Raw genomic sequence first — 25,538 nt, 5'->3', positions numbered from 1 at the left:
CAGCTCATCGAGAGTTTGTCATGAATATTAAGATAAAAATAATACGGCTTATTCTCTGTATTAGCAGCCAGGCTTTAAGTGCCTAAAGTCCCTCAGTCTCTCAGCTGGGCCCAACTGTCTAAAAGCACTAAATTGTCTTTAGGCAGTGACTTCTGATTGGTCGGGGTTAGCCAAAGATAGTAGCGTGCATGAAAACATCCCGTTTTACAGCATTAACCTTTCAGGCTGGTGAAAAATCGAAACAGCAAAGCATTGCAATATTTTGTGTACAGTCTGAATACTACAAACGAGAGGGCAACCTCTCTGCAAACAGTGGCAGTCTGACTCTGACTGCACTCGTTGTCAAAGGTTTGCAAATGAGTGCATCTACTTTACAAACGCAGACAGCCGGTTGGCATCAGTCTGAGTCTGTCAGGCAGCTGCAGGCATCCTGCTTAGATTCATGTAGAACAGACAAACTCGTGTAACAACTACATGTGAACCTCTGTGTGGACAGACGGCAACAGAGATGTGATTTTCTATGATTTCTCACAGTAAATTGTTGGTTAAGGTTAAACTGACTGTGCTACGTTCATTGTGTCCATGTCTGTCAGTCTCATTTTGCAGTGAGAACCATTATGCTGTTAGATGAAGTTATTGTAGTGGAGTCTGCCTTACAGTCTAAAGGACCTGCAGGTGACTGTTGCTGTGATTTGGCGCCGTATAAATAAATAAAACTGAATTGACAAAGTTTAACTTCAGTTTAAAATAGTGATAAATCACAGTATGTTTTTGCACAATAGTACAAATTGTTCAGAAAATGTTAAATTGCAGTAACATCACATGATGGGGTGAATCTGCCCTCTGACAGGAAGTGGACTCAGAGGAAGTTGATGTAAATTACAGAGTGTCGGTTTGAATCTGTAGATGAACGAAGGTAAAAGGTCCTGCTGACCGAAAGTCTTGGATCAGGTCTCGCATGTGTGCGGCCCCCGGGGGTGGAGGTGTCTGCGACTATCGTTAAAGCAGAAAGGTGGTGGAGACGAGTGCACTAGCCAATCAGAGGGAACCATGTTTGTCTGTCCAGTGTTTGCTGTGTTGTTTTGGTCGTTCAGTGTAGAAACATGTCACCTTCATCCGTACGGAGACGCCTCCCTGAGCGCTCCTCCGTGTCTGTCTGTCTGTGACGCTCCTCCTGCCGTGTCTGAGCGAGCCGCCGTGTCTCCTCCTCTGCTCCTCTGTCCTTTAGGTAGCGTCTCTGGAGTGCATCTTTGACGGCTCAACTTTAGGACAGCATCACCCGGAGCTCCCCTCCCCTACGTCCTCCACTCTCTACCCCCACGGAGAGGAAAGCCCCCTCCCCTCCTGCTCCTCCAACCCTTACCCCCCGATCCAGGTAAACCCCCACCCCTCACCTTCCCATCCCGCCGGGTTGTTTTCTTGGTACTGCTGTATTATTTCACATCGCCATCATGTTTCACACCTATCTGAAGCACGACATGCTCTGATTACAAATGATTTGCTCTGTGGTAAAAACTCACATGTTTAAACTGTAATAAATTAGCATTTTTAGGGGCGTGGCCTCTTTGGCTGACAGGTGGATGGTGACACAGGCGGCTGTAGCTGCTAGCTCTGTGCGTGTTTGTGCTGTGGGAGTGTTTTGGAGCGTGTTTAGTGACATTAGCTGACAGTAATATGGCTGCTGTGAGGTTAGTGTACCGACAGGCCGTCCAAGAAGTCTGAGCGCGAGCGCTGGGGAACTGTTAGGATTGTATTTGGAGGTTACTGAGCGTCAGTGAGCCGGTGTCTGTGTGATGCACCCGTACAGCTTGCTAACATGCTAATTCTGGTGTTTAACCCTGCCATAGAACCAAGTCTGCCAGAGCTTACTTTATATTTTTACATGCTGTGGAGCCATTTGTGGGAGCATTTCAAGTTGCTATACATCAATACAACTGTTATAGCCCAAATTTTAGTAATATGTCTGCATTAAGTCCACAGTAACTACATAAATTGCAAAAAAGTGCAATACACATATTTTACACATATTTCTACTTAGAGAAATTTAAGAAGCTTATCCCTCAAAACTTTAAATACAGAAAAGTTGCAAAAAATAGTTTACAGCAACAGCAAATTTATTTTGAGTGTCTTTATCGTTCTATTTTTTAGATACACCAATTTTTATATACTGCAGAAAAAACAAAATTAAATATTATAATGCAAATTTGCAAAGAAAACAGCAGGTGCATCAAAATAAACTATTTAAAGCAGTGCAATTTCTGTTCTAAGCATCCCAGCAACTATTCAGAAAAGCATGAAGTCCAGCATGACTTTTAAAAACACCAGTATAGGCTTATAAGGCCCATAAGTAAAAAAAAAAACAAAAAAAAACAACTACATTTCGGTTTCGGCCAGGAAATGGCGGACATGCGATAGTTCGCGCTGACGTCTATTCCAACCTAGGAAGTGTTACAAACAGCTGATCGGCAAAGCGTGTTTCTGGAATATTATGTTTTTGTTACTGCAAGTGGTTTTTATGTAATTTTTGCAAAGCTTTATGTGGAAGGAAACCGTGACCGAGGACAAGCTGATGGCATCAGATGTAAGTACAACTCCTCCGGTTTCATATGCAAAAAAAAAAAAAAAATTATTGAGCTAGCTACGTGGTTCTGGTTCTACAGGGATTTAAAAATAGTTACCAAAACGTAGCGTGCTGCTCCGACCGGCTTTAAAGGGTTAAAGGGTGATGGTGTAATAGCTGACTGTCTCAGTGACTCAGTGCAGATGAAGTCCTGCATGTTTTGAGTCACACAAGTGATCTCAGGCCGTTTTCTCACCTGTGGGTCGTTTGCTCTGCTCTGATCCGGTCGATGAGTTTGTAAACCTGTAGCTTTGACTGCGGTTTGGTTTGTTTTCAATCACACCTGCACAAACGACCCGCACCAAGCTCTAACCCGAGGTCGATTTAAAAGGACTAAACATCGTCTTCAGCGCATTAACAGGTATTCATTCTACAAGCTCACACCTGTGAATCTGTAAGTCTTCATGTCGCACATGCAAAGAGCCGCACACATCTCGACTCCTCACTGGTTGCTGTGGTACGTTTGGTGGTGAAGCTGGAGCTGAGAGTGAAATGTGCAGAGTGCAGGAAACGTGAGCAACGGTAGACCAAACCGCAAACTTGGCTGTGTGCACAACTTATCTGTAGTGAAGTTTGAGGGTCTTGCAAACTGCAGGAGTTTCCTGTGTTGGCAGGCGTGCCGATGAGTCAGCAGCAGGTCTCTGTTCGATTCCCGCTGACCCGCAGCTTTACTGAATGTCACTGATTTGTTTTCCACATGTTTTACCTGCAACTGTCCAAAGATAAAGAACAGAGGTGGGGGGGTTCTGGCCCTGATCCGTGCAGCTGTTTGTGCCTCAGACTCTTCAGCACCTCCAACACTCTTTGGAGGAATCTCTTCATCCAGCTCTTCATTGTTTCTTAAACGTTTGATCTGCAGCGGCCGCCCTGCCTGACGTCAGCAGGTGGATGCTATCTCCACCGCCTCCACGGCGATAACGCAGCAAATGGACTGTCACATCCCACAAAGACGGCGAGGGCCGCGAGGACGTACTGTACGCCCCTGTGTTTATTGTCCCTTTCATTTTTTTTTTCATCTCGTTTTCTCCACCTCTCACTCGACTTGCTGTCCTCAGCAGCGCCATGGCAACACAGGAGATGAATGTCGACAAAGAAAATCCAGACGGCAGGAAAATGGAGAAGGAGGAGGAGGAGGGGTGAACCTGCACGGAAGGACAAGGAACGATTTAGTGAGGCTTTCAGTAACACTGTGAGGGGGTGATGATAAAATGGAGAGCTGCCCTCCTCTTCGTCCCCAACAGAAAGATTTACAGCTGCTCTCAAGTATATTTAGCAGCAGAGCTCATGAAACGAGGGCTCCTTCGTCTCCGCTGCACGTCGGTCCGGGGAGGACGGGCCAGCTCTATTTAAAGCTTTATGAAGTTTCAGGGAAACCGTTCAATGTCGGTGCGGACGTCTTCATGAGCGGGAAACTCGTGGATGGCGGGGAAAACGTGTTCATTTAAGCATTTATGATAGGTTCGTACACTGTAAGAAGAAACACGAGTGGCCGATCTCACAGCAGACAGAAACTTACATGAGTTTAAAGTTTATGTGCCAGGTTTTCTTCTTCATCACATCAGTGAGATAATTTATTAATTTATTTAAAAAAATGCATTTCTAACATGTTTTACTGAGGTTTTCTCTCCTGAAACTAAGGTTTCTGCTGCAAACAGGCTTCAATGTTTCCCTTAAACACTATGTTCTGCATCTGGACCAAACGTGCTCCTCCTTTTGCCCCGTTTGTACCGATTCAGTTTTCAGGAACTTTGGTTCATTAGTTTTCGTGTAATCGAGAAACGGTGAAAGTGTGCAACAAACTGAGTAACAAAGAAAAATCCAAACCTCGGTACAACTCAGAGTCTTGACCTCAGAACTTCTACTCAACATATTTACTCTTAAATTCATCTTAAAATCAAATAAATGTGAAGCTTTTGACTCATCGCTCTCTTCTCTTTGTATAAAATGAAGTTTGGTCTTTGGGGTTCATCCACAGCCTGGTTTAAAGGACACGGTGGCCTCAGGTCATCAGGATCAGCTGCTACGTAAAGCGGGGTGTCATCATCGTACAGGTGTGTTTCCTCTGGCTTATGGATCAGGTAACTGTTTGAAAGGCGTGTCCTGGGCAGAGCCTGGTGGGACACCATGTCAGAGGTTTAGTGTCTGTAAGAGAAGCTTTTAATCACTGCTTTCATCAGTGACCTCAGGCCCAACACGGCGCTTACAGCAGAAAACCTTTAAAGGACTAAAATTGAGACAAACATGATTCACCAGAAAGTCTTGTTTTATTAAGAATATGACCACAACTTTAGACTCTTGATATCAATCTAGTAAAAATTATACAAATTAAAGCTGTTTGACAGTTTTAACCCTTTAAGACCTACCATAGAACCAAGTTCGCCAGAGCTTATATTATATTTTTACATGCTGTGGAGCCATTTTTGGGAGCATTTCAAGTTGCTATACATCAATACAACCATTATAGCCCAAACTTTAATAATATGTCTGCATTAGGTGCATAGTAATTACATAAATTGCAAAAAAGTGCAATAAACTACAAAAAAATTGAAAATCGTTTTTGTTTTTTTAACATATATTTCTAGTTAGAGAAATTTAAGAGGCTTATCCCTCAAAACTGTAAATACAAAAAAGTTACACAAACTAGTTTCCCACCACAGGAAATTTATTTTGAGTGTCTTCATAGTTTTATTTTTGAAATACACCAATTTTTATATACTGCAGGAAAAACGAAAATAAATATTATAGTGCAAATTTGCAAAATAACAGCATATGCATCAAAATAAACTATTTCCAGCAGTGCAATATGAGTCTTAAGCATCCCAGAAACGACACAGAAAGTCATAAAGTCAAACATAACTTTTTAAAACACATAACAAGTAAAACACAAGCTCATAAGGCCCCGATCGTAAAAAACTACATTTCCGCAAAATTACGTCACTTCCGGTTTCGGGCAGGTCATGCGGTCATGTGATAGTTCGCGCTGATGGACGTAGGAAGTGTTACAAACAGCTGATGGATCGGCGAAGCGTGTTTCTGGAATATCATGTTTTTGTTGCTGCAAGTGATTTTTATGCAGTTTTTGCAAAGCTATATGTGGAAGGAAACTGTGACCTAGGACAAGCTGATGGCATAAGATGTAAGTACAACTCCTCCAGTTTCATATGCAAAAAAAATTATTGCGCTAGCTTACTTGGTTGCAGAGCTACCGGGATTTAAAAATAGTTACGCAAAACAGAGCGTGCCCGCTCCGATCGGCTGTAAAGGGTTAAATGCAGTATATGCACCATACTTTAATAAGAAAACATTTATTTCGTTTGGACAAAAGGAAGCAGGCGAGCAGGTGGATAAAACCAGACTGACATTTTGGCCCAGCCTTCAGACTAGCACCACTTACATACGGATATATTTTTTTAGCAGGCAGTAAAGAACGAAGAGCTGACGTAGAGTGATGTGACTCTGATGCTGACGGTGCATGTTAATGAAACGGACACTTTGCTTCATCATGTGACAGACTTGGACTCATCTGTACTTCCTGTTCTCAGGTTTATGACCTTAAAAGGAAAATGTACAAAATCACGTAATGAAGTGAAAATTGCAGAATAATAACAGCCATTTAAAAACAAATGATGAGTGCAGGTTACAGCTGCGTGTTATAAATCATAGTTTTTAATCTATAACATTTAAATGACTAAAGAAAAATGTTGTATTCTAGATTTATCAAAATTATATCAATGCTGCGCTACAGAAATAAAAAGTGGTCTCCTTGAGACGTGCAGACGTCCATTGATCTCTGATGTTCCTGTGGGCCGGATTTGGACCCTGGGTGGCCTGTTTCTGGCCCCAGCACCACATGTTTGCCACCATTGCTCTAAATGAACTCACTGTGCTGTCGTGACCGCCACTCCTGTGATCTCCACACCGGGAAAACTCGGAGTCTTCCCTGCTGACTCATTTTCGGAGTCTGAAGTAGGACAAAGGTCAGCTGGACCAACCCCGCTGAGAGGGAGGAGGAGGAGGAGGAAGACTGTGTGAGGTTTCCAGACTGCAGAGAGAAGAGATCAGAGGACCAACTTCCTCCCTGCCTGCGCTCTCTTTAAACGCGCGCGCACACACGCACACACACACACACGCGCGCGCACACACACGCACACGCTCTCTCTCTCGCTCGTCCTCTCGTCAGCCCTGCAGTCTGCTGTTGCTGTCTGCTCCACACAGACGGAGGCTCGCCGACCGGCTGCCGAGCGATGCTCTCTCACCCCGTCGCCACGTTAATCCCCCCCCAGAGGCTCCGCGCTTTCTCCCCCCGTCACCCCCGCGCCACGACGAGCGTTTATCCCCGCTGACAGGAAGAGGACGACCGCGGTTCGGCTCATCTCCCGGTCACCTCCGTCGGCTCCTCTGCAGCCTCCCTGTTTGTGTCTGAGAGGAAGAAGACGAGGAGGTGGGGTGGGGGGGACCCAAGGTGGAGTGAAGCCCCCTCCCATCGTCTGTTCTCCAGCCAGCACCACCTCTGCCACCCCGCAGCCTGCAGCAGGAGCGAGGAGGCGACACACCACCTTCAGCGCAGCAGCAGTGGCGGCATCAACATGCTCAACTCTGTGTGGTACGCCAAAAAGATGGGCCGCCGCATCATGGGCACCCTGAGGAGAACCAAGCGGCTCCACCGGCGCCTACTGGTAGGTCGCCCCCCCTCCTCCAGCTCCTCCACCTCCCACCTATGAGGAAAATAAATCCTCCCAAAGGTTAGGAGGTAGGGGGAGGTGCTGCAGCGTGCAGCGTGACTCATTTCCTAGCACGTGTGTTCATACGGTCATGCACTCCCCCGTGTGTGTGTGTGGTGAACGTATTGATCGGGCCGTCTGCTGCGTGACGCTGCTGGCTGATGTGTAAAAGTTGCAACAGGAGATCTGCTGCTGCTGCGTCATGTGTCGGCTCGCGCACAAACGCTCACATCTGGTCCAGAAACGCCCTCGATCCGCATCCAGCAGATTTACGTCGTGATAAAGAACATGCGGCAGCGCGTGTGTGTGTCACTGAGGTGATTTGTTGATAAGGCTGCAGCGGCCGTGAGCGGGTTTTTACATTAACGTGTCGTCTCAATGTGTGAATGTTCCAGAGCTGTGCTTTGAATCTGACGGCGAGGACGAGGTGGCGCTCGGAGTCTCGGGGGTCCGTGTTGGTGTCGTACCTGTGCAGGTTTCCCTGACCCGCTCTCTGCCTCTGTGTGGCTACGCTGAACAGGTTTACCTGCATAAACAGCAGCATCATGTTCTGGGCAGATGTGAGGAACCCCTGCAGTAGCACATGCCTTCCCTGGCGTTGCCTAGCAACCTCTAGGCTCCTGACACACAGCGCTACCCGACCACCTCCCCCCGTTTACTGACACACACACACACTCATACGTTAACATACATGCTCGTCTGCAGCTGTATTTTTATCACAGCGAGGTTGTAACGGGTGGCGTCATGGTTACAGCGGGCTATGACGCGACGCCTGGACGACGTGGAAGGCGTTTTCGGTGGCAACGAACCAGCTGAGGATCGTTTAGCAGCTAAAGAGGCGATAATTCCCCTCAGGTGCTTTCACGCCTCCCGAGTCGGATCATATGTTGATGTTCAGTTTATTCGTGCTGCCTCCGGGTGGAGGATCAGACTCTGTTACAAACGGGAACACGCTGGACTTCCCAGGGACGCACTGATCCAACTTTTCCATCTCTGATGCCGTTCCTACGACACCTGACAACGTAGCATCGTTAATATTACTCTGTAATTCTCACTGTGAGAAAGAGACTGGAAGTCATCCTTTTATTTTCCAGTAAAACGCTGAGCAGTGGGTGAAATGTTTGCCACTGTGGGCTCTGTCCACAGGCCGATTCACCTGTGACCCAAATATCTCATCAGTGTCTGCTTCATCGTTCCTGCTGTTCTCATCGGTCACATCAGGAGGTCCTGGCAGGATTCAACTCTTAAACATGTTAACATGAGTCTGAAGTCAGACTCGTGGTCATTGTGGGTTAGCATTGTTCTTCGACTACACACAGAAAGGAATGATGTGAAATGCACAGGTGTGGTTCTTCAGGGGGCGAGCAGCACATCATCGGTGCGTAGTCCGAATGCTGATTGGCTGAAATGTTGTCATGAGGTTGGTGACATAAAGTTGTGGAAATGGTAGACTGAGATAAACCACTTCCAGATGGACGTCTGAGTTTAGTTATAATTAGGTAAATGAAGTCAGCGGACAACATTTTCATGGAAAATAATACGAGTGGTGATAATCCAGCTGTTGACACGAACGTCACAGCCCAACAATCACGCCGACGAGCGAGCTCACAGCTGGAATCAAACCTCGGGTAGTTTTGTAGTTTCGGAGCTGATTGTGACGACTCCTGGATCAGAGGCCACGCAGGAGGTGAGATGAGGACTGGAGCTGATGATGGGAAAGTTTGATTGTTTATAGTTTGTGAGTCATGGTGAGATTGCAGCTGTCAGACGATCATTAGCTGCTTTTCTTCAGAGAGAGATATGACACCCAGCAGGCAAACAGAGCTAAAAGCACCATTAATGACTGTTGTACATGAGCACAGTGTGAGGAAAGAGTAATAATGTGACGTGATGACTGAAGTGCTGTGTTTGGTGCGGGGCTGTTGAAATGCACGGTTTAATTTACCCCGAGCAGCAGACGTTACTTTGTTTGGCAGGCGAACCTGATGCAGGTCTGTGTTCATGTCAAAGTTACTCTAATTACATCCAGACATCACCGAAGTCCAAATCTTTCATCTTTCATTCTGACAGTTGAACTGTTAAATGGAAGATTTTACTGTCAGATCCAAAGTGACTCTCCTGGGTGGGTTGGTAGTTCTACTCCTCTGTTCCCTCGTGGGTTGTTTAGTGTTCGGGCAGAGCAGTCCAGACGTGACTCGGAGCTCTGATTCATGGCTGTAATCTGTTTCCTGTCCCGTCAGGTGTGACTCATGTCAACACAATTCTTTCATCTGTAATAAAACGATCAGCGTTGCTGCTTTAGCAGGTGTAACAATTAAGTTTAACATCCATGAAAACAGAATTTATTCAATTTAACGGAGTTAGAAGTTAACAGGAAGTACGCTCGCTAGTTTCCACCTAAACATGTTGTGCTACGTGATTGCTAGCGACACAGCTATGTTAGCATAACTTTAGCACAGTGAAGCTGGAGGATGAACGCCAACTTTTTTCCACTCATTAAAAGTTAACGTGAGGGATTCTGGTGGTTTGGGACAAATGAAATCGCATAGCAGGATGCTATACACCGGGCAAACTTCAGTCAGGGGAACAACTGAGATCATTCATCCACAATACGAGGTTAGTTATTAATATACTGCAACAACATGGGAATAGAGCAGCTGCGAGAGAATTCAGCATTAATGAATCAATGTTACGGAAGTGGAGGAAGCGCGGTTTTTCGCTTTCCCCTTATTTTAAAAGTGCTTCATCTCTTTGCTGTGACTGTCAATCGCCATAATTTGCAGATGATAATGGTTTTAGCCGCTGCGATGCTTTCGATCAAAACAGGCGCAATTTGATGACATCATCAACATGCGCTATCGCGATAGAGCGGTATAGTCAAAATCTCTATCGTTGGCCAAATTTATATGGTTTCTATCGTTTCCATCGCCCACCCCTAGTTGAAGGTAAACCCTAACAACATGGGGTCAGCTACTTCAGTGATAACGCTGCAATCACCCATAAAACGGGGTTCTTCTCAGTCGTTGCCAAATATTTGCTAACGGGGGATTGTGGTGGTGTTGGGATTCTCTGATTCTCAAACTGAACCAACCTGAACAGAATTGAAATGATTTCGTTCTGAAGTAATTTTCTGGAATTTCAGTAAGCACGATTGACCCACCTGTAGTTAAGTCCGTGAATCTGTTTTAACTCACTGAACACAAATCTGCGGATTTTTTCTCTCTTAGTTTTTATAAAGAAAAGCAAACAGCAGAAATCGTGACAGAAATATCTCACATCCTCTGGCTGCTGCTGTTATGGAGTAACACAAACAGGCCGGAAACTATCGCTATATGCAGATGATGTCGTTTTGTAAAAGCACAAAATCAAATGGATCGTTCCTAAAGCTGGTCGTAAAAGGCCTCCACGGTTCTGCTGATAACCTGCTGTGTTCCTGCAGTTTCCTGTGAAATGAGGTAGAGCTGGGCGATAGAACGATATGTGTTGCGAAATAACTTTTTCTCGATAGAAAAATTAAACTATTGCGATAGGCCTCATCTCTCTTGTCCTCTTAAAAAAACAAAAAAAAAACAGCCAATCCAAATTAAGTAACGCAGAGCCGAACCAATCACAGCCGCAGCATCACGTCACGTGACTTATTACATACAGCACAAGTCCCAAGCCGGTGTTCTGACAAACCATCCTACTTTGGCAAAACATGCTACCGTAAGTAGTTTATGCACATTTCTGCTGTCACAGAGCAATTCCAGCATCAATTTAAGTAGGTATGATGGTTTGCCACCCAACTTTGCCCATCAGAGTATGCTTGTTGCTCATATGCATACAGCCAGAATGGTTTTCCACTTCATTTTACCTGTTAAAGTATGCTTGTAGGTAACATTCACAAAGGTAGGTTGGTTTGGCAGTTAATTTTACCGGTCAGAGTATTTTTCTAGCTAATATTCACAAAGGTAGGACAATTTGCCACTGAATTTCGTGTTGTGCACAGAAACAACGCGTAGGATGGTTTGCCAGGTAGGATGGATTCCCAGAACACTGGCGCCGCACGTATTTGTTTGGCAAGCAGCCAGCCGCCGTGCCGCCTGGGTAATGGAGGAAATGAGCGTGCCGACTAGAGAAAAATCAACTGAGAGCGTGACCGAAGGTTACCGAAGATAAAACAGATGATGGTTCCAACGCCGGAGAGATTGTCGAGTGGAAGAGCCACAGAAGTTCCGTAGTGTGAAGGTATTTCTGCTATTTCAAGTCTGACAAAAACAGAGCAGCTGCACTGTAAATGTGCCGAACGCAAGTCTGGAAATACAATAAAGCGGTGCAGCTCAGTCTCTGACTGGAAGCGCTAATTCGTCATTCGGCTTTTGTCAGACTAAAGTAACTGTTACAACTGTTTGAAAAGCTCAGCTATACAACAAGGAGAGATTGAGAATTTCCTTTTAGTTCTCAGTTTATTTGATATTGACAAAAGTTAGTCAGTTTTGTCTGTTCTTCTGTAAAACAAACTAAGATTATTTTTAGAATTAATATTTTGTTTCTAAGTGGAATTGACAGTTTAGTCTGTTTCGTTTGTTCTATTTTGAAACTTAAACGCTTTAGCGGCTGCCTTTTGTGTAGTTTGCAATATTTGCCTTTATTTATCTGAAAAAGTCTCATGTTCCTTAAGTACATCTACCCTGTTGAACTTATTATGGGAAATAAATATTTAAATAAAAACAAGCTGCTGATTATTTCACATTTTACTTGTGAGCAACGGCACATTTAAATCTTACAAATATAGTTATTTGGCTTATATCGTGATAGATATCGTTATCGCCTGAAATGAAAAAAACATATCGTGATATAATAATAATAATAATAATAATAATAATAATGGATTGGATTTATATGGCGCTTTTCAAGGTAACCAAAGCGCTTTACAATACCACTATTCATTCACTCTCACATTCACACACTGGTGGAGGCAAACTACGGTTTTAGCCACAGCTGCCCTGGGGCAGACTGACAGAAGCGAGGCTGCCATATCGCGCCATCGGCCCCTCTGGCCACCACCAGTAGGCAAGTAGGGTAAAGTGTCTTGCCCAAGGACACAACGACCAGGACAGAGAGCCCAGGGATCGAACCGGCGACCTTCCGGTTACAGATGCGATTCCCAACCCCCTGAGCCACGGTCGCCCAATATGAAAAAATCTTATATCGCCCAGCTCTAAAATGGGGCCACTTTCGGTTTCTGTGATGTGGATAAAGATGTTTGCACTGTTCACACCTTCAGCCAGACTTTTATTTTGGAGGCCGGGTGTTGTGTTCTCACACCTGAGATTAATATTTTCTTTAGTGTTGGAGAACGGACGGCGAGAGAAGCTTTAGTCTGTATAAACCACTTTCCCTGCAGCAGACTTCAGAGCTCCTGCTGCATAAATTTGCACATTAACGAGGAAGGAGGAAGACTACTTAGGTTAATCCTCCACAGCTCCTTTACATGACTAAAACCACCCATGTTGTGTAGAACAAGCAGTGCCATTGAAAAGCTGTTGGTATTTGTGAATCGCTGGTTTGTTTACAGTGCAGCCGTGTGCTGACGTGAGTGGCCTGTAGGTGGAGCTGCAGACACACAGCAGCAGTTTAATCCTAATCTCCAGCAGATCCTTGGTGCTTCTCCTCGGCCCTCACCGTGGAGTCGTGATGTGGCTGTAAACGCTGGGTGATGAAGGAGCAGAGGGATGAGCCCTGATGTGTTTGTTTACTGTGACACACTCGGTGCGTCGACTTTCTGCTGTTTGTGAATCATGTGGCTCAGCCTCCATGACGGCGTCGTATGAGCAGATTTACACCAGTAGAAAGTCGAGGTGTCTCTCCATCGTCGTAAATGAAGGTGAGGCGTTCGGGGACTGTGGGGAGAACACACTGTTGGCTCTGGCCGCTCGGCTTTTTTACATCCATTTACGAAATCAAACCTCCGTCCAATGAACCCCACGCCGCCTCCTGTGCGATGGTTATTCTGTCGTATAATTAATTTGTCTGTTCACAACGAGCCTGAATGCTCTGAGTCCATATAATGAACCATCTGCCACAACAGGAAGTGCGTTCATAGCTTTGAGTTTTGGTACAGACTTGATTATTTTCAGTGAAACGCAGTTTTTGGATGTTGGTGTGGAAATGTCAGAGTATATGATGTGCAGGTATAAGTGTGAGATTTCAGTGTTAAACGTCTCTATCTGCTGCAGCTCGTTCTCCTCATGCACACTCAGGAAATCCCAGGAAACAAAATCTGCATTTATGATTTCTGAGCCAAGATCTTTTGTTTATGTAGCTTTGGGACAGTTTGGCATTTTTAAAAGTGTTTCCAACATAATCTGTGGGCAGTTTCAACAATATTTTGCTAAATGTGAATAATTTATCACCTCACTTGGAGGAAAACACAGTGTCAGAGCGACGTTCCTGCAGAGCTGCACCTGTAACCAGGCCGTGGAGGTCTGATGGAGTATATATCCACCAGGAGCGTCCACGCTGCTGTCACGGTGCAGATTTTATTTAAGTGAAAAGAGAGAAGGCCTGCATGTTTTTCACCTCCAGCTTCAGGTGGAGCTCTGTGGAGACGCAGCAGCCTGTGAGGATCGTCGGGTTTTTCTCTACAGCAGAGGCTTAAAGCGGCTTCCTGCCCGCCTGCCGCTAACCGGGAGTCCTCGTCGCACTCCCCCCTCGCTGCTGACACGCACGCCGCTGTGTCTGAATCCGGGGGCAGCATCGATTATTCATGCAGCGAGTGGAGCTGCCCGTCACCCCCCCTCGCGCTGACATGTGCCTCGCTCGCTGGAGCCGATTAATTGGCAGGAGAACGAGAGAAGACGAGAGGGAGGGGTGAGCCGGGAGAGAAGAGAGGGAGTGTTACTGCGCTGTGGTGCCGGAGGTGGAGTAACACGGCAGAGTTTGGAAGTATCGCCGTCTCGTCGTAGGCGTTGGACATTCTGGACTCGAAGGAAGCATCTTTCATTTACTCTTTATCCTCCTCCCCCAGCTCCTCCTCCTCCGTTTGGGAAGATGACCACTCATTACCTGCAGCAGGACTTCCTGTCTAAAGCTGTGAACGGCGAGAAGAAGCTGCCGCGGGTCAACGCCAGCTTACAAGAGTCCATCGCCCACCTGCACCCTCTGCAGAGGCAGCACGCCATCGAGCTCCACCGACAGCAGCAGCAACAGTCGTTCAATCACCCGCAGGTCCAGGCGTCGCTGTCGACCTTCACCGCCTGCACCGTGCCGGCGTCCTGTCGAGCTCGCAGTCGGTTCCTCAACCTGCGGGACAGCGTGAAGAAAAGCCCGACCAAGAGTACGGCCAAAGTCCTCAAGAGCGCCAGGAAGGAGATCTCCTGGGTGCCCTTCGCTTACAGCAAGGTAGCGACATCATGTGACCTGTTCAGAGATTTTTACTTTTTCCACTGCGGGAACTAAAACTTTGTCGATTGAGCGCCGTACGTTTAAAGAAGTAAAAGATCGCTTTGTTAGAAAGGAGAGTGGGAGCTAAAGGCTGTTCCACAGAAACGAGCAGCCGACGGTGGGCGGGTGAATGGATGGAGGTTGTTCCCCTTTAACCACTGATTGATTTCTAAAGGACACACAGATTGTAGCACAGAGTCAGATCAACAAGTGCTGATGTTTGTAGAGTTTCAGTGAAATCAGCTGAGACTAAAAGCTACAGTCAGGTTTCAGGAGACTCAGTGTCGGAGTCTTTATATGAAACAGACTAAAACCTGCTGCTGCTCAAAACTCCTGTTTGCTGTGGTGAGTTCAAGGTCACATTGGAGAACTGGCTGTTTTGGTGATGGTGGTTGTGGTGACATGCAGAGCAGTTTGTACAGTGTTGTAGCAGGAGTGTGTGTGAATGAGACCTGCGGTCAGTCAGATCGAGTTACTACACGGAGAATCGATGGACTCTGTCCACGTGTGACAGCCACATCACCCTGCCATCACATTTAAATCCATACTTAAACACTCTCCAGCTGCTCGTCTTGTTTACGACCGAATACATGAGCAATGGTGTGAGCCACGTGTTTTGGTTGGGGATTCATCTGCTGCACATTTCAAGCTCCCATCTTTAAGTGGTGGTCTGTGGTCACACCGTCGCTACGTTATGGCTTCATCACCGATTCGGTCCAAAGCGTCTGTGGCTCCTCCCACCAGCGGACATTCAGATCCATGTTATGGATGCAGTGAGCTAAGAAAAAACTGCAGCTACACTTTTAACGAGGGGCTCGAGTGGGGGGCTCGAGTGGGGGGGGGGTTGTTTGATCTGTGTGGCTTCGCTGGTACACTGAAGACTAAAGTGACACACGTGCCTCATTTACTGAAAGCAGGACATAGATTCTCTGTAATAAACCAGCAGGGGGAGACACCTCTGACCTTGGTTAAGACTCCGCTGATGAGTTCATGGTTTCAGGCTCCAGTTTTGTGTCCTGTTGAATAAAACGAGGTGCTCGTGTTGGAGATGAAGGACCATTAAAGTTAAAAGGACTAAAACGGGACATTCAGGGCGGGGCTACCATGTCATTGACTGAAGGTCAAGATGGTGAAAATGGTCAGTTTGAGGCCGTCCATCTTTTATATACAGACTGCGATGATAAGTTTGGGGTCGTGTGGAAAAGATGTCATCAGGTAAAATCATCAACTGTAAAAGTCTCTGAGAGAAAAATTAAAAATACTAATTGTGTAATTTTATAAACTCCAGGTGGGCTCAGCTGTGTTAATGATATTTATATGAAGGACTGATGTTATGTCAGTGGTGTAAGTTCATCGGGGTCAAACATCAGCTTGGAAACCTGATCGGTCAATAAATCGATTGACGTATTGGGCGTCTGATTGGTTTTGGTTGTTGTTATGGATTTGATGGTGTATCGTCGATTGCTCTCTGATAGATGAAATCATAACCTCTGCCCTCTCTGTGTCGCTGCATTTGTTAAACCAGTTTTGTGTCTTTTGGGAGTAATTAAGCCTCGTTGTCAGCAGCTTTCTGGCGAGCGGAGCCGCAGAAGTAGGGCTGGCGGATCAATGCGGTCGATGTGCGGGGCTAATTTTAGCAGCTGTTGGTTTTCCACGGGCTCCGGGTTCTGCTGCTGCAGCACAACAATTAAGCCTCTTGGAAACGCAGCGGCGCTTCCTGCCAGCAGCTTCACGAGGTCCTGCTGTTGCATAACAGAGGTCACAGCGGTGAGGGCCGCCGCTCGCTCCTCTGTGATGTTTCATGTGCACGCAGGGGTGTTAAATTACACGTAGACGTGAAAGAAAATCTTTGACTGAAACAGGAAACAGAAAAAAGATCTAAAAAATCCTTTTTTAATTCATTTAATTCACGTGCATCACACACATTTATGGGTTGTGTCTGAACAGTTTACAAAGGTTTTATTTTGTGTATTTTCATTCTTAGTAGATGAATAAACAGCAGCATGGCTGCAGTAGAAAGACGATCCACTCTTTTAAAGGCTGTTTGTTTCTCGAGCTGAAACAAACGAGTGGAGCTGCTGCCGGTGTGGCGTTCATGGGCAGATTGTGCGGAGGCTGCTGCTGTCGGGGAGCGCTGGTGCTAGTTAAAGTTAGCTTGTTCTGCAGTGTTCAGGTCAAAAACACATCCGTCAGATGCTGTAGTTCCCCAGCAGCACGTAGCATTGCAACGAGACGTCTGACGTCTAATACGCAGCATGTGATTGGCCAGCTGCTGGCTCGTTCAGACCAGTGATGATGTTTCCACTAAAACCAGTTACCAAGTTCACCTTTGAATCAAACGCCGAGTGGGCCCATCATGAAATGAAGAGGCTGCTGTGGAGTGAAAAACACGGCCTGAAGGCGACGCTGGTTACGCTCGACAGCATTGTGAGAACAATAGAACCACAATAGAAACGCGTTCAGCAAAAAGTGTCGCCAGACTGAGTCGGAGCTGAAACTCGACAGCAGCGAGGACGATGCTATCGTAGTTTTAATGTGGAGCAAAGAGGCGTGTCTTAATTTGGCAGCTGTGCCGTGTTCAGGTACATTTATTTAACGTTGTTTGCAGATATTTACTTGTAAACCTGCCAGCTGATCGTGTTATTGGAGCTGAATGAAATCGGTCCTCGAGCTCTTCGTTTGATTTTTGGGAGTTGAAGGTGAAACGATCAGTGACGTCATGGTGAACATGTGGGTGTGCGGTTTGAGCGCTTCTTTAGCGTCAGTAGAAACTCGGACGTGAGGTCGCAGATACAGCTGTGACCTTTGACCTTTGAGGGTCTGTGCCAATGTCATCACTGGCTGTCGGGGTTAAAGCTCCCAGATTGAAATATCCGCTGCTTTTCAGTAATGACATAAAGGACATCGGCCCCCTGCTGAAGCTGTACCGAGGGACTGAGGATTTACCCCACACACACACACACACACACACACACACACACACACGAGAGATGGCTTTAATCCTCAGAACAGCAGATGGGCGAGTTTGACACATCAGGATCGTCAGGTGTCACTCACACAGTGACCTCCTGTGATTGGCCGACCTCTCTGACACTTGGCGGTCCTTCTCTGTCAAACTCCTCCCATCTGGCACCTCGGCTCGACCTAAACGAACGCCCCCTATCAGTCAGCATGCACATACACATATACATCCTCTCCTCCTCCTTCACCGGCTGTTCATCTGTGTCTAACCTTTGACCCCTCACCATGCTATTGTTCAGCAGGCCGAGGCCGCCCCGCCTTCCTCACCCATAATCCCCGTGATCCCAATCTTGCCAATCCCAGCCGAGACCACCGCCATCCCTCCAACGTCACAGGTCTCCTTTTTTTGTTCCTTTTTGACTTTCCTCCTCTCCTTCTTCTCTGCTCGATCCCTCCATCCCTCCCTCCTTCCATCCTCACTTCCCTCCTCGCTCATTTGGCTCTGCGGCTTTCTGTCGAGTTCGGTTTTCAGTGTCGGCCGTCCAGCTGTGGCGCTGATGAAGTGAGCAGATTAGAGATAGAAACAGCGGGAGGAATGCCACGCTCCCCCCGTTTGACTTTTCAGAGCCCATCTGGCTCCTCCCGGGCGAGCGAGCGAGAGTCAGAGTAGACGAGGAAGACGAGGTGAAGGAGCAGCTTCTCCCCTCCTGCACGACTGGATTTGATTGATTTTCTTGATTTGTTTCTTCATTTAAGGCTTCATGCTTCAGAACTGCATCTTCTGCAGCGTGAAGCGCCACCATGTACGTACCGCTCGTGCTCGCTAATCTGTGCTCAAATCCTCGGGCTTCCCGTTTTAGCATCATGAGGAGAGTTAGTCTTTTAGCAGCTGCGCGGCGGCCGACCCGGGCGCAGCGTGGGGTGTGATCGGAGGGGTGGAGGTTCAGGGGGGTTTCTTTATTGTGAGGGTGTTTGTAGGGTGGAGATGTTTTTCCTCTGTGATGTTCTGACGTGTCTCCTCGTCTCTGCAGGCCAATCCTCCGCCTGTGGTGGTCAACGCAGACAGCCTGGACACACCTCCATACGTGAGTGCTGCTCATTTCTGAATGGATGCATGAGTGATGGATAGATTGGAAGATGATGACAGATGCATGAAGGCACGATACCTGTGTTGATGATTTTATGGATAAAGATGGAGTCATGGGTGGATAGGTGGGTGGGTAGATCCACAGACAATGGCTAGGATGCAGGACTCTGTGGATCTGCAGATGTTTGGTAACTCCATCTTCACCGTCGGTCCAGCTGGAGCCTCACCTGCCTAGCACTGGACCCGTCTTTATTAAATTGATGTTTGCCTCCCGTGGACTCCGGCCGCTGTCAGCACGGCGTCGCTTCAGTTTCACCTGACGGGGAGAAATATTTGAAGAAGCATCTGCTTCGCTCTCCTCTCCCCACATCAGTTCAGAGTTCAGTGCTGCAGCACGTTTCTGTTAATTGGACGGTTTAAAGGAAATGTGTTAGATCAGAGTCGGTGAGTGGAGCCTGCAGGAGCTGTGGGCAGACGGCTGCATCGCACGAACCTTGAACTTCAGGCTTAAGAGGAGGAAATAAAAACTCTTCAGTTCTCCGAGGTTAGACGTGAGCCTGAGGAGCAGGAGGAGGCTCAGTTGAACCCTGGACTCAGTGAAGTGTTTCTAATGAAGTACAGTAGAGTCTGTGTTCTACTAACGTGTTTGCTTCCTATAAACTGCTGCTGGGAGGAGCCGACAGGTGAGCTGATACCTGTGTGTGTGTTTGCAGGTGAACGGGACGGAGGCTGATTATGAGTACGAGGAGATCACGCTGGAGCGGGTAAGCTGCCTTTACTGTTTACTTCCCTGTGAGTGACGGCCGTGCTGCTCGCCGCGAGAGCCGCCGTAACTCCGTCGCGTCTTTACGAGCCACATAAACGAGCCGCGGTCTATGACTCGCAGGACGGGCGACCCGCCGTCTGATGCTCTCTGTTTGACTTTGAGGCGCTGCTTTCATGGACCTCCGCTGCCTGCACCAAACCTCCCGACCGTCTGAGATTTCGGGGGAAACGAGGACGTAACGAATGAACCAGATTCTGTTAAACAAAGCAAAAGTTTCTGATCCTCTCACACAAACAGTTTCTCTTTAATCAGCTCTGTTTTAATCCTCCTCGCTGCCTCTGGTATTATCCTCCACATTGTTACCGTCTTCCTCCTTTTGTTCTTGTCCTAATTTTGCTCCTTTAAGTGCAAATTATTAGCACAGCTTTAAAAAAGTCTCACAGGGTCTGCCTGTCGTTCTGTCTGCGGTCTAACCGGCCTCGTGTTGTTTTTATCATCACAACCAAAATGTTTCCACACATGACACAAACTGAATCTGATGCCCGTCCACAGCAGTGGACACGCCGGACGCCCACCGCGGCAGGAACCAGCCATTCTACACAATAACTGCACATTTATAAAAGTTCAGTGCAGAACGGCATGCTGGGTAATTACAGCAGTGTATTTGAACCAGTGAAGGTAAAAACAAAATGTTTAACAGCGCCTCGGAGCCGGTGCACGCTCTCGGGTTCTGGATGTTTGCTGACGTTATCTGATTGGTGCAAACTCGTGCCGGGGGATTCGCGTAGCGGTACCTGCAGACGTGTTCATGCTTCGTTGTTCCAGCTGTCACTTCTGCTCCTCTTGGCTGCGGTTCGAGGTTTTCCAACACGGCGTCAAACTTCAGTCGTCACTGCTCAGCAGCATCGTCGCTCACCTGGAAGGCTTTTATTGTGAAACGCTGGCAGGAAGTGTGAATCCTGAGCATGCTCACAGACTCGGATCGTTATCATTACTACTGTGATCACTGTGGTTTCCAGGGAAACTCGGGGCTGGGCTTCAGCATCGCAGGCGGCACCGACAACCCTCACATCGGTGAAGACCCCAGCATCTTCATCACCAAGGTGATCCCTGGAGGAGCGGCGGCGCAGGATGGACGGCTCAGGTGAGGCAGCAGGAAACTGTTGGTTGGTGAAGGAGGTGTGACTGATGTCTGAGCGGCTCCTTCTATTTTTGATCCCTCTGTCACCTCATTAGAGGAGGGCTCAGATTTTCTTTTAAACTGAAAACCAGCATCTCCTACAACACCCAGAATGCTTTGCAGCAGTTCCTTCCAGGCTGCTGCTTTAGAGCGTAGCTGCTGTGGAGGACAGGCTGTTAAGCTGATCAGGGAGCAGTTAGTGGGACAGAGGGAACAACGTGTGACTCACACAGGTTTCTAACACTAACCTTTCTAAGATCACAAACTTTATGAGCTTTCACTTTTTACCGGCTCAGCTTGAAGCTGGCCTGACGGATTCAGCCTCGTATAAAAACATGTAGAGAGAGAAGGACCTCTGTCCCTCGGTCTGCGTGGTGGTGTCCTCACAGCCGGACCCCCGCTGTGCCCTGCAGCCTTTCATGGCTCATTCATAATGCAGAAAGTCTGTCACACCTGATCCAGGTGATGATGATGAGGACGAAGAGTACGGTCTCAGGTTTCCTTTAAACTGTTTGTAAGTTTGGATCCGTAGTTTGACTCTACTTCCTGCTTTAGCTCCAATAAATGAAAGAAAAGCTGTGACATCATCAGTTTCTATTGAAGCAGGTGACCTGACTGACAGCGCGGTGTTCACGCTCTGTTTCAGGGTCAATGACGTCATCCTGAGAGTCAACGAGGTGGATGTTCGGGACGTGACCCACAGCCGAGCCGTGGAGGCGCTGAAGGAGGCGGGATCTCTGGTCCGACTCTACGTCCGCAGGAGGAAACCCGTCTCGGAGAAAGTGATGGAGATCAAGCTGGTGAAAGGACCCAAAGGTAGCGTGAAGGCTTAAACTGTGCCTGCGCTCAGATCCGGCGCCCTGTCTGAGCGCAGGCTCATTATTAAACCTGTGAGTGTTCCTAATGTTTTGGCTCACGGCTGCAGCAGATGGCGTGGATGTGTGCCGGCCGTGTTGCTGGATTGTCTCCGCTTGCTGAGGAGCTTTAGTGAAATCCCCGCGGGCCTCATGATTATTCAGACGAGGAGCCCGGCTCAAGAACAAAGCCTCGGTTTCCACGGAAACATCCTGAAATATGCTTCTGTGCATTTATGTGTCCTGATTCGTTCCCGTGTTAAACCAGCAGCGGCGCGTTTCGTGGGGTGGTTGTTATTTAAAGTTTGTCCCTGTGAAGGACGCTCAGGCGTCGGAGCTAGACTCCAGAGTTTGAGGGTTTTTACCCAGAATGCTTTTCCCGTCTGATCACCCTGCACCCTCCTTCTGGTTCTTTGTGTTGCAGGTCTCGGCTTCAGTATAGCGGGCGGCGTGGGGAACCAGCACATCCCCGGCGACAACAGCATCTACGTCACCAAGATCATCGAAGGCGGAGCAGCTCATAAAGACGGGCGGCTGCAGATTGGAGACAAACTGCTGGCTGTAAGGATCAAACACGAGAAAAAACAAAAATAGACCCGTAAAAAAAAATCAATAGACACACAAGACAGAATACTGTATTTGAAAAAAGAAGCACAATTAGAAATTAATTAAAATAACAATAAAAACAGAAAATGGGCAGATTAAAGGAAAGAGCTGGAAGTTAACATAAAATAAATAAAATATTTAAAAATTTTTTTAATTAAAACCTTTTAAATAATCAATAAACCAAAAAGAACTGTTAATGTTAATTAAAACAATTTAAATAATAAAAATAAAACAAACAAATTACATTATTTTAAAAAAGGAAAAAAATGAGACTAATAAAAGTTAAATATAATAAAAGCAGGTTAAAGGTCAGCGAGTTAATAAAATAAATTAAAATAAAGTAAAATATTTCTGATAAACAACCAACACGTGTATAAATAGTAGAAACAGGTTTCAGTGCTAACGAACAAATAAAGTTTTAGATCTGCAGTAAAAACAGGAAGTTGCTGAGTAGACGGTGAAGAACGAGCACCATGAATATTTCTGAGGTTTTAACAATAAGATAAAGTTTCACCCTTATAACATTTTATAATTATAAACGTATAAAATGTTTCATTAAGGGAAGACGCGCTGAATCTGCGGTGCAGGCGCACCTCACCACAAACTACCAAACAGCAGACCTTCAGAATAAAAGCACAGGCGTGTCTGACCGCTCCTCTCTTGGTGTGTCCGCGTTCAGGTGAACAGCTCCTGCCTGGAGGAGGTGAGCCACGAACACGCCGTCACTGCCTTGAAAAACACTCCCGACGTGGTCTACTTGAAAGTGGCTAAACCCAACAGTGTCTTCATGAACGACAGCTTCGCTCCGCCCGACCTCACCAACTGTGAGTGCAAACACACACACCTGTGACCTCACCACTAAAGTTTGCTTCTGTGTTTGCAGCTGAAGAGAGAAACGTTTTGATGCTGCGGTCGCGTTTCAGTTTGTTCTGGGTTCAGGCTTCCAGAAACAGTTGGAAAACCCATAGTTGAAAACTTCCCTGGACTTTTTATCCTGAATTGTTTTCCGTTTTAAGATCTTCCAGATAAATGAGGTCTCACATAAATCAGCTGACCTGGTTTTGAGTTAAAGGTTTCCCTGTGTGATTGTCGGTTTTCTGGAGTCCCGGCTGAAGGCTTGTTGGTTTGTCTTGAACACTGCGGTGGATTTTTGCTCTGACGTCGAGCAGATTAGAAGGTCCTGGCTCATGTGGTCAGGATGACATCCGACCCTGAGCCGGTGTGGACCGCCGCAGTCTCTGATGATCAAGTGGGGCGGGGATTCGTCAAACGACACGCCTCAAAGTGCAGACGAGGCCGGTTCCTTTAAAACATTTCTCTCTGAACCGGCAGCTTTAGCAGGGATGAAGACGGCCCAGCTCTGAACCTTGTTTTTACATCTCTCACTTCGCTGCAAATTACAGGAAGCGCTCTGAAACTGTAATACTGCAGGACAAACCTGCATCCCGGAGACTCGAAGCTGGCACCGAGCTGTTGAGGAGATGCCAAAGAAGGAAACACCCCTCAGAGATGCTGCGCGTCAGGCTCCTCGGCTATAGAGACCGAGGAGCTCCAAGCAGCTGTGGAGGATCCGGAGCCGAGGAGAGACTGATGGGAACGCACAGGAAGACACGGAGGCTGCAGGAAGTGTTGCACGTTATAATCTGAGTAATCATCATGAGTTGACATCCTTAAATCTAACACAGACTCTGAGCCGAGCAGGCTGGTGCTGGTTTGAAGCCAAACGAGGAACGAGCACAAAATATCCGATCCCGAGTCGCGGAAGAACGATGTTTGGCAGCTCGGCTCTCACAAACGCCACCAGGTGCCTCAACTCATCCATGTGAAACACAGACTCCCTAAAACAGAGTGCTTCCTACAGCCTTGTGCTGACAGCTATGATTATATCTGAAGTTTGGGCCACAGTCGATCAGCTGTTCAGCTTCTGAGTTTGTGTCTAAACCGAGTCGTGGACCAACGACGCCCTTCGTCTCCTGCAGTGGCAGGAAAACCATCGCTCTGTTAATTATGCAGGGACGTTATTTGTTTAACCTTAAGTCTCCGGGGGAGTGTCCTGTTCGTAGAGAGAACAGTTTCCGATCAGACGAACATCAAACTTTCAAATGTTTTTAAAAATGGAGACGAATGGAAACTATTTTCAGGTTTCATCCTCTCGGTGCTGCTGTCACAGATCATAATAAACTGACTGCGTGTTCGTCGTCTCTGTCATCGCTCTGATGCTGCGGTTACAGCTGATCCTCAGCAGAAATGTGACAGGGTTGAGTTGGGAGGTGGTTGTTTCTCGCTCACCGGTGTCGTTTACGACCCCCCTCGACGGCTGCCGGCCTCGGCCAATCGGGTGGTTACAGGGGCCGGACAGGCGAGCAGATGCAGCAGCTCAGCGTCAGACACACAGCGGCTGTGATCAGACTGGTTTTAATGGTCTTCTCTCTTTCTCTTCCAGCGTACTCCCAGCGCATGGAGAACCATATCAGCCCCCCCAACTTCCTGGGTCAGCCCGTCCCTCCGCCAGCATCCTCGGGGCGTTACTCCCCGACCCCGAAGAGCACGCTGGGAGACGACGACGTCACCCGGTGAGAACAGAAACACTGTGCACGCGCACGCCTGCACTGAAACGTTTCAGTGTTTTTGTAGCTGAACCACAGCTGCTGCGCCCTCTGCTGGTGCACACCTGCAGTTACACCCTCCACCCTCCCGTCATAACACACACCTGCAGAGTCTGAGTGGGACCCTGCTCACATGACTTCAGATGATTGACGGCTGCAGTGTTTTTTTTCCTGCAGGGAGCCGAGGAAGGTGGTGCTTCACAGAGGAGCGACGGGACTAGGCTTCAACATCGTGGGCGGGGAGGACGGCGAGGGGATCTTCATCTCCTTCATCCTCGCCGGAGGACCTGCTGACCTCAGCGGAGAGCTGAGGAAAGGAGACCGACTCGTCTCCGTACGTAACAACGCGTTAAACTCTGAGATCAACAACTTAAACCAGAGTGTCTGTCTGAGTCAGTGATGAGTCGCTGCCGGTCGCTCGCCACACGCAGGCAAACACGCGGTTGACTTTCAAATTAAAAGCTGCACCTTTAGAGAAGTGCTGGATCAGACTGAGCCGCTCGTTTCCCCGATTGAGTCGTCGTTCCGCGTCTGACATTGTTTTTGTGTTTTCAGGTGAACGGCGTGGACCTCCGTAACGCCACCCACGAACAGGCCGCCGCCGCCCTGAAGAACGCCGGGCAGACAGTGACCATCGTCGCCCACTACAGACCAGAAGGTGGGACAGCAGCACGCACCTGCAGGATCACATGACTCCAGCAGCAGCTTAAAT

At 47.4% G+C, this 25,538-nt stretch overlaps 1 protein-coding gene across 5 annotated transcripts in view; it reads left to right on the top strand.

Annotated features, from left to right (window-relative positions):
* dlg1b (discs large MAGUK scaffold protein 1b) overlaps positions 1-25,538 on the top strand; it is a 100,017-nt gene that overhangs the window by 65,306 nt on the left and 9,173 nt on the right. For 3 of the 5 annotated variants that reach the window (XM_085377384.1, XM_085377383.1, XM_085377382.1), the window contains exons 5-15: positions 1,229-1,375; positions 18,027-18,122; positions 18,759-18,812; positions 19,528-19,578; positions 20,600-20,724; positions 21,407-21,576; positions 22,039-22,175; positions 22,900-23,044; positions 24,664-24,793; positions 25,004-25,160; positions 25,382-25,484. In XM_085377384.1, the coding sequence (XP_085233510.1) occupies positions 1,229-1,375; positions 18,027-18,122; positions 18,759-18,812; positions 19,528-19,578; positions 20,600-20,724; positions 21,407-21,576; positions 22,039-22,175; positions 22,900-23,044; positions 24,664-24,793; positions 25,004-25,160; positions 25,382-25,484 (1,315 nt within the window). The remainder of the gene's footprint in view (positions 1-1,228; positions 1,376-18,026; positions 18,123-18,758; positions 18,813-19,527; positions 19,579-20,599; positions 20,725-21,406; positions 21,577-22,038; positions 22,176-22,899; positions 23,045-24,663; positions 24,794-25,003; positions 25,161-25,381; positions 25,485-25,538) is intronic. The other 2 variants (XM_085377385.1, XM_085377386.1) reach the window with 1 other exon arrangement.

This window comes from Diplotaxodon limnothrissa, linkage group LG18, assembly GCF_057381915.1.
Source record: "Diplotaxodon limnothrissa isolate DT_005_m linkage group LG18, D_limnothrissa_male_GT1.1, whole genome shotgun sequence".
NCBI classification, from domain to species: Eukaryota; Metazoa; Chordata; class Actinopteri; order Cichliformes; family Cichlidae; genus Diplotaxodon; species Diplotaxodon limnothrissa.
This window is presented reverse-complemented; position numbering and strand designations above follow the sequence as displayed.